The sequence below is a fragment of the Didymella exigua genome (assembly GCF_010094145.1).
Source record: "Didymella exigua CBS 183.55 unplaced genomic scaffold M421scaffold_26, whole genome shotgun sequence".
Taxonomy (NCBI): Eukaryota; Fungi; Ascomycota; class Dothideomycetes; order Pleosporales; family Didymellaceae; genus Didymella; species Didymella exigua.
Window position 1 is genome coordinate 180,384 of NW_022984800.1, and position 16,741 is coordinate 197,124.

General features: G+C 53.0%; 9 protein-coding genes across 9 annotated transcripts; 3 read left to right on the forward strand and 6 right to left on the reverse strand.

The window, feature by feature from the left end:
- Positions 1-128: 128 nt before the first annotated feature.
- Positions 129-2,199, reverse strand: M421DRAFT_231926 (oligosaccharide translocation protein RFT1). The gene has a single exon (XM_033588412.1). It carries the CDS (start codon positions 2,032-2,034, stop codon positions 400-402), a length of 1,635 nt encoding a protein of 544 aa, XP_033446058.1. The 5' UTR covers positions 2,035-2,199; the 3' UTR covers positions 129-399.
- Positions 2,200-2,252: 53 nt separating this feature from the next.
- Positions 2,253-3,335, forward strand: M421DRAFT_423368 (acyl-CoA N-acyltransferase). The gene is made up of 3 exons (XM_033593442.1): positions 2,253-2,451; positions 2,502-2,551; positions 2,605-3,335. The coding sequence occupies exons 1-3, from the start codon at positions 2,330-2,332 to the stop codon at positions 3,042-3,044; spliced, it is 612 nt and encodes a 203-aa protein (XP_033446059.1). The 5' UTR covers positions 2,253-2,329; the 3' UTR covers positions 3,045-3,335.
- Positions 3,181-4,511, reverse strand: M421DRAFT_423369 (alpha/beta-hydrolase). Its single transcript, XM_033593443.1, has 3 exons — positions 4,271-4,511; positions 3,875-4,160; positions 3,181-3,818 (listed from the first exon to the last, which is right to left on the reverse strand). The coding sequence occupies exons 1-3, from the start codon at positions 4,441-4,443 to the stop codon at positions 3,276-3,278; spliced, it is 1,002 nt and encodes a 333-aa protein (XP_033446060.1). The 5' UTR covers positions 4,444-4,511; the 3' UTR covers positions 3,181-3,275.
- Positions 4,511-6,245, reverse strand: M421DRAFT_423370 (small nucleolar ribonucleo protein complex subunit). Its single transcript, XM_033593444.1, has 2 exons — positions 5,388-6,245; positions 4,511-5,339 (listed from the first exon to the last, which is right to left on the reverse strand). Exons 1-2 carry the CDS (start codon positions 6,180-6,182, stop codon positions 4,794-4,796), a joined length of 1,341 nt encoding a protein of 446 aa, XP_033446061.1. The 5' UTR covers positions 6,183-6,245; the 3' UTR covers positions 4,511-4,793.
- Positions 6,246-6,432: 187 nt separating this feature from the next.
- On the forward strand, positions 6,433-7,116 carry M421DRAFT_94437 (uncharacterized protein; the record flags this gene model as incomplete). The annotated part of the gene is made up of 4 exons (XM_033598205.1): positions 6,433-6,440; positions 6,608-6,629; positions 6,685-6,880; positions 6,935-7,116. The coding sequence occupies 4 exons, from the start codon at positions 6,433-6,435 to the stop codon at positions 7,114-7,116; spliced, it is 408 nt and encodes a 135-aa protein (XP_033446062.1).
- Positions 7,117-8,123: 1,007 nt separating this feature from the next.
- Positions 8,124-8,820, reverse strand: M421DRAFT_68914 (CAP20-like protein; the record flags this gene model as incomplete). Its single annotated transcript, XM_033596567.1, has 2 exons — positions 8,124-8,582; positions 8,722-8,820. The coding sequence occupies 2 exons, from the start codon at positions 8,818-8,820 to the stop codon at positions 8,124-8,126; spliced, it is 558 nt and encodes a 185-aa protein (XP_033446063.1).
- Positions 8,821-9,488: 668 nt separating this feature from the next.
- On the reverse strand, positions 9,489-10,850 carry M421DRAFT_94439 (uncharacterized protein; the record flags this gene model as incomplete). The annotated part of the gene is made up of 5 exons (XM_033598206.1): positions 9,489-10,003; positions 10,037-10,142; positions 10,226-10,357; positions 10,508-10,572; positions 10,832-10,850. 5 exons carry the CDS (start codon positions 10,848-10,850, stop codon positions 9,489-9,491), a joined length of 837 nt encoding a protein of 278 aa, XP_033446064.1.
- An 897-nt stretch (positions 10,851-11,747) lies between these two features.
- On the forward strand, positions 11,748-12,593 carry M421DRAFT_423373 (uncharacterized protein). The gene has a single exon (XM_033593445.1). It carries the CDS (start codon positions 11,775-11,777, stop codon positions 12,273-12,275), a length of 501 nt encoding a protein of 166 aa, XP_033446065.1. The 5' UTR covers positions 11,748-11,774; the 3' UTR covers positions 12,276-12,593.
- A 598-nt stretch (positions 12,594-13,191) lies between these two features.
- M421DRAFT_423374 (DDHD-domain-containing protein) lies at positions 13,192-16,664 on the reverse strand. The gene is made up of 3 exons (XM_033593446.1): positions 16,134-16,664; positions 13,483-16,083; positions 13,192-13,430 (listed from the first exon to the last, which is right to left on the reverse strand). Exons 1-3 carry the CDS (start codon positions 16,401-16,403, stop codon positions 13,293-13,295), a joined length of 3,009 nt encoding a protein of 1,002 aa, XP_033446066.1. The 5' UTR covers positions 16,404-16,664; the 3' UTR covers positions 13,192-13,292.
- Between the last annotated feature and the right edge of the window lie 77 nt (positions 16,665-16,741).

A 16,741-nucleotide genomic window follows, 5' to 3' on the forward strand; every position in this document is an offset into this window, starting at 1 on the left:
TACCCCCGCGTAATATCCAAACAAGAATAGAGAATGCGCTATGACCCCAAAAGGATCTCGACTTGAATGCTCGCGTTTCCGGGCAGTTTCCGTTACCCCCTTTTTACATAAATGGCGGCCTCGGAGTGTGTCTGGTGACGCGCCAATATTTGATGTTGAAAAACGTGTCTGGGATGACGTTTGATTTGGCCTCTGTTTCTGCAGGTGGAAAATTCTGCCGCTAGTCGAGGGCTACACCCGACTGGGGTCGGCTTGATGCGGGGTGCGAACTTGAGAGATACCTCTATTTGATCACTTGAAAATTTCTCTGCAAGACATCCTGACATCGTTGGAGACTTGGTCCGTTGCTCTGAGCATTAACAGTAGATGTGCTTGGGTGTACAAAACGGAGAACAAATTCTACTGCATATTTGTAACCTGAGCAGCCCGCGCCGGCCTGAGCATCCGGTAACACTCGATAAGAAACTGGCGCTCGAAGAAGATAACGTGTACAGCATAGAGTCCAGCGACCGCGCCCATACTGACAAGCTCGCCCAACACACCAAATCTTGCAAGGTACTTGATTCCAGGTCTCAGCTGCATCAAGGTAGGAACGACGGCCGCTGGCGCAAGCGACGTGATCGATGGAAGAGCGTCCAGCAACCTGAAAGATGTTTTACTCTGGCCGAAGAACCTGTTGATGAACCACGTATTCCAGATGATGCGCAATGCCATGTTGACCGTGTTTGCGAGTACTACACCACTACCGCCAAGCTGCAGTTGTTCCAGAAAAAACCAAGCGCTACCAGCGAAAGCGGCAAAGAAGAAGCCCATGGAAACAGACTGTACAGAAAGCTCCTTGTTGGTGGCCACAGCAGTGACGAAACCTTCTGTAACACCGTTGATCGCCAAGAAGGGTATGTAGTAGCAATAGGTTGCGAGGACGTTCGAGGCATTTGTTGCGGACCACTTTCTGCCTGCGACAACAGAGAGTAGGAGTGGTGCCAGTGTGGGACCCAGAGTGACGGCAAACAACGAGATGATGGAGTATAGGCGCAGGATGATATTTAGGACCTTCGCCGCTTGAGCCAGATTGCGCTTTTGCTCCTGCGACTGTTGGCCTTCATCTGTTTGCTTCGCGTCCGGTGCTGATTCAGGGCTCGCACACAGCTTCGCAAACATGTTACGGCTGCTCTCTTCGATGGGCTGGAACAGCATGCGGGCGATCAGACCGCCATAATTCGATGCGAGCGCATAGGCACCCTGATCAGCGAGAGATGTATATGTTGTGATAAGAAGTGAGTCGCCCTGGGTCAGGATGTATTTGAGTGCCGACTGCAAGGTCAGAGATCCTGTGAGCCGAAGAAGAGGTGTCGAGAAGTACTTCAAGGTGACGGCTGAATTTTCGATGTTCGAGATCTGCTTTGGCAGAAGTGCAAACTGTTCAGTGCGTGCGGCTGATCTCATGTTGTTGAAATACACGAACAGCAGTCCCAGAGCATAAGCCAATTGACCAAACGCGAAGGGCGTGACGCCGATGTCCACGCCGACACGACTCGCCAAAATGGCGGAGCCGCAAGTTCCAAAGCATCGTAGAAGAGTGGCACTGCTTTCGGCAGAAGCGCGAACTTTGTACAGGAGCTTCTGCTGTACGGCTGAGAAGAAAGGCTCAGTCAAAAGCTCAATGATCGTAGCAACGCAGTACAAGCCTAGAGCTTCGGCGAAGTAAGGGACCTTAGGCGTGTCCGATCGAAGCCAAAAATGCGCGAGCGCATATGTCAAGGGAAGCCCTGTAATGACTGCAAGGTAGGAAAGGTTGATGACGGCTTGTGTTCCATGTGCCTGGCGCTGAAGAGCAACGCGGAGACTCTCACGCGCAAAGTAAAGCACGGAGATGGAGAACAGCTCCAGCTGAGCAGAGACGCCAAGCAGCTCCGGACTGAGGAATCTGAGCAGTACCTGGTTGACAACGAACGTGAGGGCTCGAGAAGCCACCTGCAGTAGGATGAGAAATGTGGCCCCTTTCGCGGATGCTGACAAGATCGACTGGGACATGGCTGGGGAAACCGTTGCGCGGAAACTGGGACAGGGTTCGAATTAAGCTCATGAACTGCTTACGACAACATGCTGATTGGGGATCGGAGTCATGTAGTCGTACTTGACAGGACTGGTGGTTGGAGATGAGAAGAGACGGTGTCCAAAACGGCTAGCGGATTTCCCTACCTGCTCATGGATGGAAACGTTCCCATGCTCCCCGAAGCACGAGCATCAAACACAACCTGACTCTACTTCAGCAAGGCACACCGCAACATGATGATTCACGCCTCTCTCTGTGCCATTGCTGTCGAGAATGGTGGTCGTCGATCCTCGAATCATTGCGAAGACTGAAAGGCTGCTATTGCGGCCTCTGGAGCTGAAAGATGCAGAAGATGTCCTTCTGATGCGCAAACATCCGGAGGTGATGAAGCACACGTAAGAACTGTATTGATCCGATGACGACATACATTTTTGACCACACACAGCTCCATTCTCCCGAGTAACGACATCGAGAAGACAACGCAATGGATACAAGGTATGCAGGATAGCTAATACAAGCATCTATATGACAATCGCTGACTGATTCAGGCTGTCACGATAGGGACAACTGCTGGAACTTCGTCATCGAAATGCTCGCAATCAGCAAAGCAGACTCAGTGGTCGAGCACTATGACACCGAAATGAGCCCTCGATCCATCGAACCGTCATGCGAGCGGACAGCGCCACGCGTCATAGGCCTCATCGGTGCTGTACGAGCACCCGAGGTTGGGTATATGCTGAACGCCGACTACTGGGGCAGGGGATACGCGACAGAGGCTATGAGAGCTTTCATGTCTCTCTTCTGGAAGCATAACGACTACGCGTACGCCGAGGCCCAAACAGACCCCGAGCTGGAGAGCAGCCAGAATGTCCTACGTAAAGTTGGATTCAACTTGCACGAAAAGAGAGATAAGGACTTCGAGAATCCCATACTGGGCTGGAGAGACACGCTGGTGTTCAGGATGGATCGTCCGAGCGAGGCAGCTTGAGCCTGGCGACGACGTATCACTTCTGTGTATGAGTTATGAAGTCGAGTTGCTTCGGTGTTATTGTGGGCGTTGGTATAGATTTTGGTTCTGTCCAGCACTTTCACAAGCGGTAAGGCAAATGTATTACCAATATAAGGTGCTTTCGTTATGTTCCTCGTTGCTTCTCATTCACTGTTGTGAAGGCGGTCAGTACATCTCGAAGACGAGCGGCAACAGGATCTAAGTCTACATTTAGGCCTTCAAACCCTCCAGCCACTTGCCAACGACCCTTGCACTCTCCTCAGGCGCCTCTTCCGCTCCGAAGTGCCCAATGTTGTCACCCAATCCGTAATGCTGGATATCAACACCCTCGCTCACCCAATCCCTCCACACATCCGGGAACTGATACCGACTCCCAATATAACCCGCACTATACAGTAGAAACAACGGGACACCGATCTTCCTCCCATCCTCCTGATCCTTCTCCTGCACTTCGATATCCGTCGTCGCCCCATGCTGATAGTCCTCACAACTCGCCTTGAGCACATGATCCTGCGCAAAGAACTCACTGTACACTTTCGGCGCATCATCAGCTCTGAAGACCTGTTGCCCGGTAGCATTGGTGCCGGACCAGCCCTTCAGCATCTCCTCAAGAAATTCGGCGGGTCCGAAGGCTTTGATCATGCGTGTTGCAAGGTCGACGTGTGCCAGGAGCGGCCAATGGAAGTAGCCGGTGATGTTTTTTGCGGCTACGGAGGGCGAGGATAGGTTTTGCCATTGAGTGGACGTGGGGACCTAGCACTATTTAGCTCCTGTGATGTACTGAGTGCGAGAGATTGAGTCAGCCTTACAATGTCAATCAGACACACGCCCTTGATATCGAAGCCTTCTGCACCGCTGACAGCAAGCCGATGCGACACTCGGGCACCGCGGTCATGGCCAATTAGCACAATGGGGATGTCGCCTGTTGGCGGGTTGGAGGAGGTCCGCTTTACCTCGGTTCTCAGGCTGGAGAGGATGGCGTTTCCAACGGTTAGCTTATCGTGCTTTTCAATAGCAGCACTAGCACCGTAGCCTGGCAGATCTGGCGTGAAGATGGGCGCGTTTTCTGGGAGAAGAGGAATAAAGTGGCGCCACCTTGAATTGTAAGGGAGGAGTTGATTCAGGATCCAATGCTTATCTAGCAGTGGACGAGGGGAGATTAAAGGTTCGGTGTCGTCGAGATTGGTTGACAAGTCTTGACTTACATGTACGAGCTCTGCGGATAGCCATGGATCAAGACCAGGATCGGGTTCTTCTCGCTGACAGTGCCTAAGGCGCGACTGTAAGAGCATACCTGCTCTTTGTTGACAATCGCTTTCGAGAAGCCGAGGCTGCTGAACTTCTCGTCTTGTGTCTTATGTGCTGATGTGGTGGCCATTTTGAAGACGTCCTGTGTACCAATTGCTAGCTCTTGATTGTGCGTAGGTACTGTATTGAAACGGTGTCTCGTGGTTCGTGATGGATGTAGTTCGGCTGTAGCATTTGTCATTATCAACGACGTACCCCGCAGTCGGCAACTCTAAGTAGAACACAACCTTCAAGATCAAACGAAGCAGTATGCCGCGAGAAGCTATGCCTAGAAGTCTGAATTGGGTATACGAGATCGGAGACACCGTGAAAGAATCCCATTGGACTAATCCTACCCACTTCCACTTCGTGCTTGCAAATGCAACCTTTTGACCCAGAACGCCATCGCTATGCCCTTGACAACACACGCACGCCCACGCCCTACGACTCCTTCACCAAGACCATCTTCTCGCGTTCAGCCTTCCGCCTGACTTTGCCCTTCTTAGTGTGCCTCCTCTCGTTCTCTTCTTTCCTCTTGATGGCCTTGAGCTCTTCACTCTTGATCTCGCCGGCCTTTTTGACTGCCTTGGGAATGTGTCTGTGCCTGTTGATCCTTGCAATCTCAGGCATATGCTTGTAGCGCTCCTTGAGCGCCTCGTCGTACTGCAACTTCTGTTGCAGAGCAAAAGACTTGACGCCTTGTCTGGCAGAAGCCTTTGCTCGCCATAGGCGCACGTTGCCATCGTCCGAACCGCTGAGGACATAGTTGTTGTCTGGCGACCAAGCAACGGAGAAGACTCGCTGCATGCGTTTGGTGTGGTAGACGTCGCGGGCGTGACCCTTCTGGCGCTCCCATAGGCGGACTGATCGGTCGTAGGAGCCAGAGACGAGCTCTTCTCCGGTCGGGCTGAATTCGACGCTCATGACGGCGGCGACATGACCCTTCAGGACTTGCAGGGCTCGCTTCATGTTGCGCATGTCGAATATCTGTATCGTGTCAGCTTCAGTAGTTGTACATGTGATGGCAGAACCTACGTAGCAGTTGTGATCTTCGTTGGCGACAGCGAAGTTGTACGCCTCCATGGGATTCCAGGAGATGCAATTTGAGGCAAAGTTGAGGACCGTTCGGTGGAGAGGAGAGCTCGTGCGCATGTCGTACAGGACGATAGCACGGTCAGTAGCGCAAGATGCCAGGATTGACGTCTCAACCTGGTTGAAGCTGACGTAGTTAATGGTGTCGATGGCTGAGGGCCACACAAGGTTCTGTACTGGAGCGCCTGATGTGCGAGCAGTGTCATATATTGAGACAACGTTCGAAGCAGCAGCGAAGGAGGGCAGGGAACGGTGATGCGTGACAGATGTGAAGGCGGCGTTTCCGTGCCATGTAGCTTTCGGCGGCGACTTGGAGGCTTGCGCGTATGGCTCAAACATCTGGATCTGCTTGTCCGCACCGCAAGTGATGAGACGCTTATCGCACGTCCAGCACATGCCCTTGACCATGTTCTCGTGCGCCTGCGCCTGCCATTTCTCCTGCCTGCTCGTGAAGTCCCATACTTTTACAACACCGTCACCACTGCCACTGGCAAAGTGCTCGAGGGAATTGGGGTCCTTGGCGAAGGAGTAGACACCATCTACGTGACCGGGCTCGAAGTCTCCCAAGAAGGGCTGCGCGAACATGCGCTCGATCTTGGTTGCATTGAGCGCTCGTGTGTACTCGCGGGCGCGTTCGAACGGATGCTGGTTGGGGTCGAGGTTGCGCGTGATCTTTGCGACATTCGATCCGGGGGCCTGTGCCGACGACGTCGACCGGCTGAGGGCTTTGATCTTCATTCTCGGTGTGTTGCTGCAAATCTCGCAGCGGCGAACATCAGCAGCTCGACCTCGAACTTTTTTGGCAGGGTCGAGGTGAGGGAACCAATCAGGGCAGGGGGGTGGGTCGCGCCTGCTGCTGCTCGGTGTCGGGCGAACGTGGCTCCGGTTCGACACACAGTCTTAGCGCCTTTGGCGAATTCAGCTTTGAATGCCGTGCGAACCTTTTGCTCTCTAAGTACGCGCAACGTACAACTAACCCACCAGCAAGATGAAGTTGTGAGTGCACCCCGAGCCCGACGACGAAGACGTGGATGGTGGATTGAATTATGCGAAGGCCTCTGGCGCGGCGGGAGAGGATTGCAAGACTGCATTGTTTCAACGAACGCACCATGGCTGCACGACCTCAGATCGCGACAGAACAGCTGCTGACATTTTCTCTCTAGCCTCAAGGTCGGACGCGTTGTCGTACGTTGAACCCGCTCGAACAGCCCACCGTCGTAATTGCTCACAGCTCGGTTAGATCATCACCCGCGGTCGCTATGCCGGCAAGAAGTGCGTGATCATCTCGCCCCTCGACAACGGCACCAAGTCGCACCCTTTCCCCCACGCCCTCGTCGCCGGTGTCGAGCGCTACCCTCAGAAGGTCACCCGCCGCATGTCGAAGAACAAGCAGGCCAAGAAGAGCAAGGTCAAGCCTTTTGTTAAGCAGGTCAACTGTACGTGAAGCACAGCAAGAAGAACGACCTCAAGGACCGCGCTGATAGCCGCAGACACCCACATCATGCCCACCCGCTACACCATCGAGCTCGAGAACCTCAAGGGCACCCTCACCCAGGACACATTCAAGGAGGTCTCGCAAAGGGAGGACGCCAAGAAGACCGTCAAGAAGGCCTTTGAGGAGCGCTATCAGTCCGGCAAGAACAGGTGGTTCTTCACACCGCTGCAGTTCTAAGTTTTCCTTCGGTTACGGCTGGGCGCAGAAGGGGCATGATTTGACACGGTAGATCCTGCATGAGCGTGTCAGGAGATATCATAGGATGGATCAGGTGCAAAAAGCCTGCCATCCCGGCGTGTACTTCGGCTTGATAATCAAAGCATGAAAATCCGGCATCGGGGTTGTTCACGAGCTCATGAATTGATGTCGCTCTTTCACTGGTTCGGTCGACTGCTTTTCGGTGAGATGCTGACAGGACAGATGCATTCAGGACGAACGACATACGCTACCTGACTACGGAATAAAGAGCCAACCACCTTGGTATGCTCATGCCTGCCTCGTCACACCCGCCAACACTCGATGCAAGCCGCTACCAGCACGAGAAGAGTCAATGAACATCTCAAAATTCGCCATTCCGTCATGTGTTGCACGAGGTTTCTCTGCCAGTCATGGGCACAGAGAAAGTGCGTGCGCACTATTCAGCAAAGGTACGCGAACCCCTCCTTCTTTCCTCAAGACTGCAATGAAGATACCTTGTACCCCTTAACAACCGTGTGGGCTAAATCAATATTCCAATTGTTCCTGCTGAAACGCAATCTCCTCTCACTTTCGACACACCATCAGCCTTTACAAAAACACAGCTGACCTTCATTAGGATTGAATTACACAATGCTCTTTGATCAAACCTGATTGTGCATGAAAGCAGGTGACGGATGCAATTCAGGGACAGCGGTAGGAAATCGACTGCTAAAAGGCTGTGATTGAAGCGACCCGTCGTCATAAAACGATCTAACCTACTCAACCGTACGAATGAATAACGAAAGGTATCTCAAAGCTCACAATCTTCAACACTGAACTGAAAGTCAAATCATCCTCCATCACCATCATCAAGTCACTGGTGCACCCTCTGCCTCAGTCAGCCCTCGGTTGGGCGGCGCATTCTTATCAAAAATATGCACCATAGCCTTCTTATCAATCACCACTTTCTTCCCCTATTTCCAAAAGCAGTGTTCATGTTTGCAACTCTACTGTTTGATCTCATCAGCCTTCTTACTGGCCTGCTGTTTCCCCTTGTTCCAGTATTCGACTGCAAAGTTGAACGCATCATGCACGACCTTCAGCTCGGTGCTGATGCCCGCCTTGAACGTCTTGACGAGTCCCTCCGGGCCCTGCGTCTTCTTGTATTCGTCCTGGTACGTGCCGACAACATAGACGACGGGCGAGAATGCCAGCTCCTTGAGCTTGTTGGTGTCTTCCTTGACTATGGGGACACGCTGCTCCAACTTTGAGAGTGACGAGTCGCCCAGCTCGTCGGCGCGCGTCAGGTACGGCGAGATGTACGAGTATGGTGTCTTGAGGTAGGGGTGGAAGGGTGCGACGAAGGAGTTGTAGGTGTTGTTGAAGAGGGCGAGCGACTTGGCGCCGTAGGGGTTGGACTTGTAGAACTCGACCGAGTCGTGGACGACGGGGTACGAGTGCAGATGCTGTGGCTGTCAGTTGGCGTCTGACAACAACGATTTTACACTTTTGATGATACTCAGGCACACTGATTGGACTGTGGACGGCGGACGGCGCAGAACCGTTCTCGTGTAAGCTGTGCAGGACTCGCGGGGTAGTACGTACCGAGAGAACTCTTGACTGCGGTGTCTCGCCGTTAGTTAAGGGGGCGCTGTCGTTGCTCATGTCTCCGTTTGTGGTGTGCTCCTGAGCGTGTGGTGACATGAAGTCTTGTGATGTTTTGTGTGGTGGTGTTGTGAAAAGTGGGATAAATGCTGCGGAGCTGTCAGGAAGGAATTGGACTACCGTGAAAACAAAGTGGTGTCAGGGGAGAAGTTTCGATTCGTCCCAACGTACCTGTTTATATGCGGGCTGCTCGTGGAAGCGCGATGATGTCTGTGCCTATGCGCTGAAAGCGGCGCTTGGTGTCAGTTAAATTGTTGGACTGACATGTGAAAGCGGGCTGCTGCTTGCTGCTTCTACTATCGATAAGGAAAGATTCAGCCTTACCTGGCTCGCTCTTTCTTCTTAATTCGAAGGACTGGCACAAGAGGTGTTTATTTGCAGCTATATCAGTGTGACGACAGAGGTTTAAAGAAGACATTTCCATCGTTCATTGCGCGTGCAATCTGCTATCAGCCCAGGAATGTCGTGACATTGGGTGCTACATTGACGAACCAACGGGACCACCTGGCATGTGAAAGAGAGTTTTGCGACCGATAAGCTCTCCGCCGGCTCCACTGGCGCGTCGTCCCGTTGGTAGAACCGCGTCGTCTGTCGATGGTTGAGTGAAGGGCCCAGTCTTCCTGCACGGCCAGATGCACAAGTTCGCTCGTTTCGGTGTCGCAAGAGATGATGTGACGAGGCGATTGCCATTGATGGAAGCGCGCATATTAAGCTAGCAGCGCTCCCTGTGAGCCGCGAAGCTGCTCGTAAGGCCTCGTCCAATGTTGATAGGTAGTCATGTACCGCTCGCAACGGCTGTTCATGCCATTCCAATCACTGTCGTCTGTGTGCAGCATCCGGCTTGCCGTGATCTTACGTCCGGAGCAGCGGCCCTTGGATGTGAGTGGCTCCACGGCCATCTCCAGACTACGAATATCCGTTGTAGAACCTTGGAACGAATGAGCAGACGCGTAGCGCTCATCTCCATGCACGCGCCGTGACGCGATGTCAGGTCCAATTGGTTCGCCATACGTCTTATCAGGGAGGAATTGAGCATTCGCTGATGCCTCGAGGCGGTTCGCCAAACCCAGCAAGCGCGTCCACACGGGAGTGTAATGCATCGTCGGTGCAATGCCCCAACGGTCGTTGTTGAGGCGCCTAGAGCTTGATACGATGCGGTGGAACATGTGAAAGAGGCGTCCCACGTTGATGATGTCGGCACTCGGGTAGCAGCCGTCGGCCGCTATGAATCAGGCTTCCTTACAATTCTGCTCACCTACAACAATTGACCTCATGAGATGGCGCTGCGGCTCTGAAAGGATGCTTGGCCACCGAATATAGATCATCTCCGGCTCTCGGTCATTGAAAACAGGGTCAAGCACCTGATGATATTATCAGATGCTGCCGAGCACAAAGCTACCTCGGCCTGGCAAAGCTCTTCGACCTCATGGAGCGGCGCACGCACAAGCAATGTCTGCTCCCAGGTGCACGCAGCCACAGGGTTACACCACGCTTGTGAGAGGCGCTGGGCCTGTTCCAAACTAGGTATGCGCCGTTTGAACTGAGTGCCTAAGCGAGCTGAGCGGGCGTTGAGGATCTGCAATTTGCAAGGTTTAGTTCAACGACAAGTGCATGTCTCAACAAGGGCGATGTCATATGCATGCGGAGTGGAGCGGGGTGCTGACTGCAGTGCTGTGGACCTTGAAGAAGGAATCTGCGCGACGTTGATGACAGAGAACATACTCACCTGAGCGCTCCTTCGCGCCCACGGCTGAGCCCCAGTTGGCAGGAGCCGCAACTCAACAGCCACCCCTTGTCGACGACTTCGAACAGCCGCCTATCTCAGTGTCTTGCACTTGGTGAGTATTAAGTCCTCCTTTGTGCTCACAGCCAGAGATGATCGTCCTTAGAGTGCTTTGTGCACGCGCATAGCATTGGTACACCGTCCAACAGTGACACCGTGAGTCCGCGTGGGAAGATAGTTCCACGGCAACAGACAGCACTTCAGAAGACAACGATGATGATTCCTAAATGTGATGAACCTCCCACTGGCCCACAAGCTTTTGCTTACATTGGTGTTTACTTGACATGTCAAATTCAGGTCCAGATCCGTGGTTGGTTGACAACTCGCAATTATGCGAGGCTTATCAGAGCCTCCTTAATCGTCCAGTTACCGTATCATCTGAAACTGGAGTCGAAACTCGTGTTGAATAGATCCAGGATGCTGCAAGACGAGGTTGCCGAACGGCGTTCAACACACAACTGACTGATATCTAACATAGCCGGGATCTGAAGAATTGATCAGCCAAGAGAATTATTCTGGACTACAGTATGGCAAGATCCAGAACAAAACGTTACGCCTGGCTTGCAGTCATCCCAGTACTTGGGTAAGGTCAACTCTGCGTGACACCACACTAGATAACTCATGCTACCACAGCTCCAAGGTGGCCATGGGCATCAGTTGGCAATCGGGTCCACTGATGCTTAGTCCTGGGTAGAGATTACAGTCAGTCTCTCGCTGACATCCTCAAAGTCTGCACCACCATAGCAGGCGACGATCTGACGGGTGCTGTTGCAAGAGGCCATATCCTGATCTCCGGTCACCTATGCATGGCCACTGCACGCCAAATTCACGAATTCGGCTCCCAGGACTACCTCGCTCATGAGTCCTACGATAACAATAGCTCATACGACGAGGACTAAAACCTATCTACCGAAGGATCTCTCGTTCTTCCCATGGAAACTGGCGACTCAAAGCACTACACCGATGCCAAAGGCAAATAGACACAGATTGTGGGCCTTGTCCTCGAACAGACCGCAGCTGCTCCTCCGATATACAAAATAATTCGAGTATTCAGACATCCCTGGGGCAAAGCTGCTCGGAAGAAGCTTCCAAATCTTACCCTTAGTTTGCTGGCTTCGTTCTTAACAATTTCGAACGCAAACAGATCACCATCGTTTGATGCTGAAGAGAAAAATTGTGCTGCAGATAGCAAAGCTAGAACTCGAATATCATGTCGCTAGATAAAAATACAAAACAAATGCTATGTCATTACGGGCTCTACTCAGTCACCATTCAGAGCCTTCCTCTCTTGTTTCTTCTCACCCGCGTCCGCTCATCAACACCGCCTCCCTCTTCTCCCACCCATCATCCCGCTCCCGCCCATCATCCCACCACCTCCCATTCTCCTGCGTCCTCCACCACCCATCATACCTCCTCCACCCATCCCCGAGCCACCCATACCACCACTAGTGTGGTGCACAACGTGCGTCGTTCCTCCACCGCGGCCAAAGCGGCTGCCTCCGCTCATCGGCATACCGGAACCATGAGCGCCGCCACGGCGGGACATGCGAGACGGTCCACAGCCCATGTTATCGCCGTGTATATGTTCGGGGATCGTGAGGTCCTTGAGTGCGTCGATGCTCAACTAGCTGGCTTGCGGGTCGTATCGATACTGCCGTCGATACGAGTCTCTCTATGTTCTCGTGCTGGGTTGCCCGATGATGAGGACTAGCAGCAGCACAGCAATAGTAGGAGAGTCTTCAGACACGTGGTGGGTGTCTAGTGTTTGGCTTGGAGGGGAAAGCCGGCTGTTGCAGGTGTGATTTTCACTGTTTGCCGGTTTTGTCTACGTTGGTTTGCGTCGACTTGGGCTGCAGCTGAATTGCGATGGGCCCTTGGGGATCGCGAGAGTTTGAGGAGGAGTGAGAGACACAGGGTTGCGGTCTGTAAGGAGTTTTCGTGGCTGATTGGAGACACAGAAGATAGTTGTATCTGTGTAGCTGTTGCTGTTGATTTATTTTGAACTGATATGCTAACATTTTGACCTGGGAACTTGACCTTATATAATGTCTTCACTCGATTGAAATCGTCATCATAATGGTTCGACGTCACACCAAGCATGACATGTGCCAAACATGGATCCAAGAACCACCAGTTTGCAAACATACAAGGCATGCTTCCAGAACCTCTTGCTCAGGGACAGTGCATGGATAGTCGGCTCGTCTAGCGTGCTTGGCTCTGGCGGAGCGGAAAGACGGATAGGCGATCATTGGTCGGGAGACAGATATTGTGGCGCGGATTTGTGGCGCATGCGGGCGGATGACGTTGGTAGCTGGATTGGCAACGCTGTGAACTGGGGAAGCTAGTTTGGTAGCGTCAGCAATGACGACGCCTGTGTTGGTGTGAGAGTGTTCGGTAGAGATCAAGCTGCCGAACTTCGATGAAAATAAGGAAATAGGGTCTCGTGTTGCCAAAAGTGTCGGCTGTAAGTATGACAATATTTTCGGACAAGACAGGAGGTAATCAGGGACTATCTGTGCATCATCTGCCACTAGACAAAAGCTTTGGGTCACAGTCCTTTGTATTGTGGCTGACTTTTCCTGCAGCGCGGGAGACAGGATTGCTGATCGCCGCCAAACGATAATGATCGGAAGAGCAGAAATGTCTATATTGATAATCTGTCAGGGTATAGTATCTATCAAACTTCAGAACGCCGCGCCATGCCATATTGTGTCAAATAGTATCAGCTCTATTGCCCGCTGGCGTGCTTCTCTTTGAAGACGCGGTGTCTTGCTAGAAGCTGTGAGATCATGAAGTGAGAAACGTCCTCATCGGCCCAGTATGCAAGATGGCTTGCAATGCTAGCGAGAAGAGAGATGTCGAAGGCCTGTTGCGATGGTCAATAATCGTTCCTCATCACAAATTCTGGCTAGACTTACGCCCTCCTGAATGCTATAATCCACTCTTCCGTTGCTGTTGAGCGCCCTTACTTTCTGCTCCTCTTTTTTCAATTTTCTGCTTCGCTCTTCCAGCTCCTGCCACTCGAGATCTTTCTCCACCTTATCTATGTCTTCGGCTCTGCTGCTCTGGCGTCCCTTCTCGAAACCAGAATACAAGGTCTCGATCTCAGATTCAATAAGCGTAGGAGGGTGTTCGCCATCTTCGCCTGTGGTGATCTGTTCATTTCCGAGACGTCGCCTGCGCTCCTCAGATATGAATGCAGACACTGGCTCATTGGTTCCTGGGACGGTCGCAGTGCTTGGGGCAGCGGAGAGAGGTCGCGAAGAGCGCTGACCTGAACCGCCATCTCCAAGTTCCGTACCACTGATGCCGAGACTGCGGTTTAGCAGTCCAGACGCGATACCTGAGCCGATGCTTGACCAGAAATCCGTGACACCTTGTCCTACACGCGCGCCGATTCCGGTGAGTCCTTGTGAAGCTGGAGCGCCAAAGATCCCCTTCTTAGTGTAGGGAAGTGGTTGCGCTTTCAACCCGGCCATGGCGGGTGAAATCAATGGCTCGATACGGTAGCTGATTGGATCGGAAGGGTGGAATATGTTGAAAGTCTGTTTGCAAAGTGGAGCTGAGGTTGTGATATCGAATGTATGGTCGCGCTCGGCTGCCGTGCGAGAGAAGGGGTCGTCTAGAGGGGTCGCAGGTGTCTCTGGGGGAACAAATGCCGAGGCCGGTCGAGCAGCGATTGTCCGACCCTTCAGCATCTGGAAGAGTCCAATTGGTGAGCCCAGGGCGTAGAAGTCCTCAACTTCAAAATCGAGCTTCAGTCCTTCCTCGGTGAGGCGACGTTGTTTTCCGGTCCGGGTTTTGGCAGCATCACGCTGGATGCAGAGAATGTCAAACATGATAGCCGAACCCAATGAGTGGCCAACTAAGCTAACCCTGCCCTTGAATGAGGGGTTACGGTCCTTGAACAGACGGTAGATACGATTGAGCTCCGCCACCACGATGCGAGAGATGTGGCCCTTGTACGCTGGACTCTGGTACAGCAGGATATCCAGAGCAAGGTCCGTCAAGAAGTTTCGCACCGCAGGTACACCGTCGACTGTGATATCCTCAAGGCTTGGGAACTCGTGGTCTTCGTGGTCAAGATCACCCAAGTCGTGCTCCTTGCGGTTGTGCCTGAGACTCTGCTTGGGAAAGTCAAGAAGGTGACGCCAGACAATGGGAACAACCTGAATGCGACTATTCTTCGTTTCGGAGTCTACCTCTGAATTAAGTGCCTGCAAATCCGGTGAATTAGCATACACAGATTTGAACGATTTTCGCATGGTGTTGACATCATGGATGAAGTTGATAGACTCCATGCGCATACCCAGACGTTGCCCTATACCATGCGTTACCAGCAGTAGATGTTCGATCTCGCGGCCTTGTTCTTGCTTGTCTTGTGTTTTGTAATCTTCACGCATCTCCTTCTCCTCTCGCTTGCGCGCCTCCTCTTCTTGCTTCTCCTGGTAATCAGGCTGAGATGAAGTCATTAAAGACGAGACCTGCCTCTCCAGGGTACGTCGTCTTGACTCCTGTGGCGACTCTACTCCCTCGTTATCCGTGGTCTCGGCGTCAGAGCCGCCTCCAGAGCCAGTGTTAGTGGGCTTCTCGTTATCAGACCCATAGGCCAGATGCTGTGATGGCGTGGAGGGTCGCTCTCCCTCTTTCTTGCCTTTAGGATCCTTGGCAGCAGCCGCCGACTTCTTCTTCTCGTCCGGATCTGTATAACCACGAACGTATTTGTAGCCGGCATAGTGGGCTCCACCAGCGAAGCGCTGATAGAGAGTACTTCCCATGCGTGCCCACATATCGTCAGTCAGTAGCCATGCAGTTGCCTCATCCTGGAAAGTCACCGTCGAGTTCATATGAGCGCCGAAGAGTCTGTGCGTTCGTGGGGTCTCAGCAGATGCATTTGGCGTTACTGCTTTCTCGCCAGAGCTCAAGTCATCTTGTTGTTTAGCCACTTCACCACGGAGATTGTCGAAAGATCCTCTCGGAGTGACGGGGTTTGAGGTCGAATCGCGGTTGAGTCGGCCGAGCTCCTTCCGATAGTCGTCACTGACGCCTGCACCGAGCGACACAGGTCGTGCACGAGGCTGAGAGGCAGGCCTCTTCTCCTCCGATTTGGCAAGTCGCCATGGCTTACATTTGAGGTAGCCCTCCTCAAGCTGCATGGCAAGGCCTTCGTCAACAGGCTCGCCACTGGTGGTGAACCAAGTCCCTCGTTTGACATCATAGACCGGACCCAGCCAGTAAGAGGGTGCCAACTCGCGGGTCTCGATCTCAACATCGAAGAGATAGTCTTCGTTTACGGGGACCTTTGTGGTTTTCGGAGGTTCTTTGGACGCCTGCACCGGCGTCACGGGACTGAGAACATCTTTCCTCTGTTCCATAGCCCCAACTTCGTCGAATGTCTTCTGGAAGGCCGTCTCGATGGCGCGAGAGTCGCTTTTGCTGAAGGGAATCCATTTCTTGGGCTTTGGAAGGGGCTTGTCGGGCGTGATGGCATGCTCTGAAAATGGTTTCCTTTTAGGGAGCTTGTTTGCGTCAGATCTGGAACGGGAAGGCGCGCGCATTGTGTACTCACATCCACAGCGTGAAACCACCTCACCGCAAGCGAAGGGCAGTCTCGGGGGTACCGTTTCAGGCTCAGGCGGTGCCTTCGATCTACGACATGATCTCCACCCCGTTGTGTACCAGGTGCACCGGTGCTGGTTTCTTGCTCCTTCTCCTTTCCTTTTGTCCTGTCTGTCTCGACGGTCGTTGGTGTTGGCGGAGGCTTCGGCGTAGCTGCACGCGAACCCCACGGCGAGAGGCCGGCGAGGAAGCCCTGCTTGCCCTCTGCAGGACCTGACATCCTGTCAACCTGTGAGGCGACACCGCCTTTGGGTAGGAGACTGAGCCAGCTCTTGTGTCGCTGTAGAGCTGCACGGAGCTGGGGCAGGAGCGATGGCGGTCGGTAAACAACGCGGAGCGGAACACGAGGGAGAAACGTGGTGGGCGGTAGAACAAAGGGCTGGATTGCGTGTTCTATGTACGAAAGCTGAACAGCGGTCAGCTGCACACTCTTTGCCGGTGGAGCGCGTGTTTCAAACAATGTGGTTCCTCAGGCTCGGACATTGCATGAGCTCGGAGACGATCATCGCTCGGAGACGATCCAAGCTTGACATCACCGAGGGGCTGCACCTGCCAGTT

Excerpts from the sequence above, each read along its gene's own strand:
- M421DRAFT_231926 (XM_033588412.1), bottom strand. The coding sequence starts at position 2,034 with ATGTCCCAGTCGATCTTGTCAGCATCCGCGAAAGGGGCCACATTTCTC.
- M421DRAFT_423368 (XM_033593442.1), top strand. The coding sequence starts at position 2,330 with ATGGTGGTCGTCGATCCTCGAATCATTGCGAAGACTGAAAGGCTGCTA. Across the intron at positions 2,452-2,501 it reads CCGGAGGTGATGAAGCACAC|CTCCATTCTCCCGAGTAACG; the intron begins GTAAGAACTGTA and ends GACCACACACAG. Across the intron at positions 2,552-2,604 it reads GACAACGCAATGGATACAAG|GCTGTCACGATAGGGACAAC; the intron begins GTATGCAGGATA and ends TGACTGATTCAG.
- M421DRAFT_423369 (XM_033593443.1), bottom strand. The coding sequence starts at position 4,443 with ATGGCCACCACATCAGCACATAAGACACAAGACGAGAAGTTCAGCAGC. Across the intron at positions 4,161-4,270 it reads TATCCGCAGAGCTCGTACAT|GTGGCGCCACTTTATTCCTC; the intron begins GTAAGTCAAGAC and ends TTACAATTCAAG. Across the intron at positions 3,819-3,874 it reads GCGTGTGTCTGATTGACATT|GTCCCCACGTCCACTCAATG; the intron begins GTAAGGCTGACT and ends AAATAGTGCTAG.
- M421DRAFT_423370 (XM_033593444.1), bottom strand. The coding sequence starts at position 6,182 with ATGAAGATCAAAGCCCTCAGCCGGTCGACGTCGTCGGCACAGGCCCCC. Across the intron at positions 5,340-5,387 it reads ACGAAGATCACAACTGCTAC|ATATTCGACATGCGCAACAT; the intron begins GTAGGTTCTGCC and ends GACACGATACAG.
- M421DRAFT_423373 (XM_033593445.1), top strand. The coding sequence starts at position 11,775 with ATGTCGCTAGATAAAAATACAAAACAAATGCTATGTCATTACGGGCTC.
- M421DRAFT_423374 (XM_033593446.1), bottom strand. The coding sequence starts at position 16,403 with ATGTCAGGTCCTGCAGAGGGCAAGCAGGGCTTCCTCGCCGGCCTCTCG. Across the intron at positions 16,084-16,133 it reads GGTGGTTTCACGCTGTGGAT|CTCCCTAAAAGGAAACCATT; the intron begins GTGAGTACACAA and ends GACGCAAACAAG. Across the intron at positions 13,431-13,482 it reads ATTATAGCATTCAGGAGGGC|GCCTTCGACATCTCTCTTCT; the intron begins GTAAGTCTAGCC and ends CCATCGCAACAG.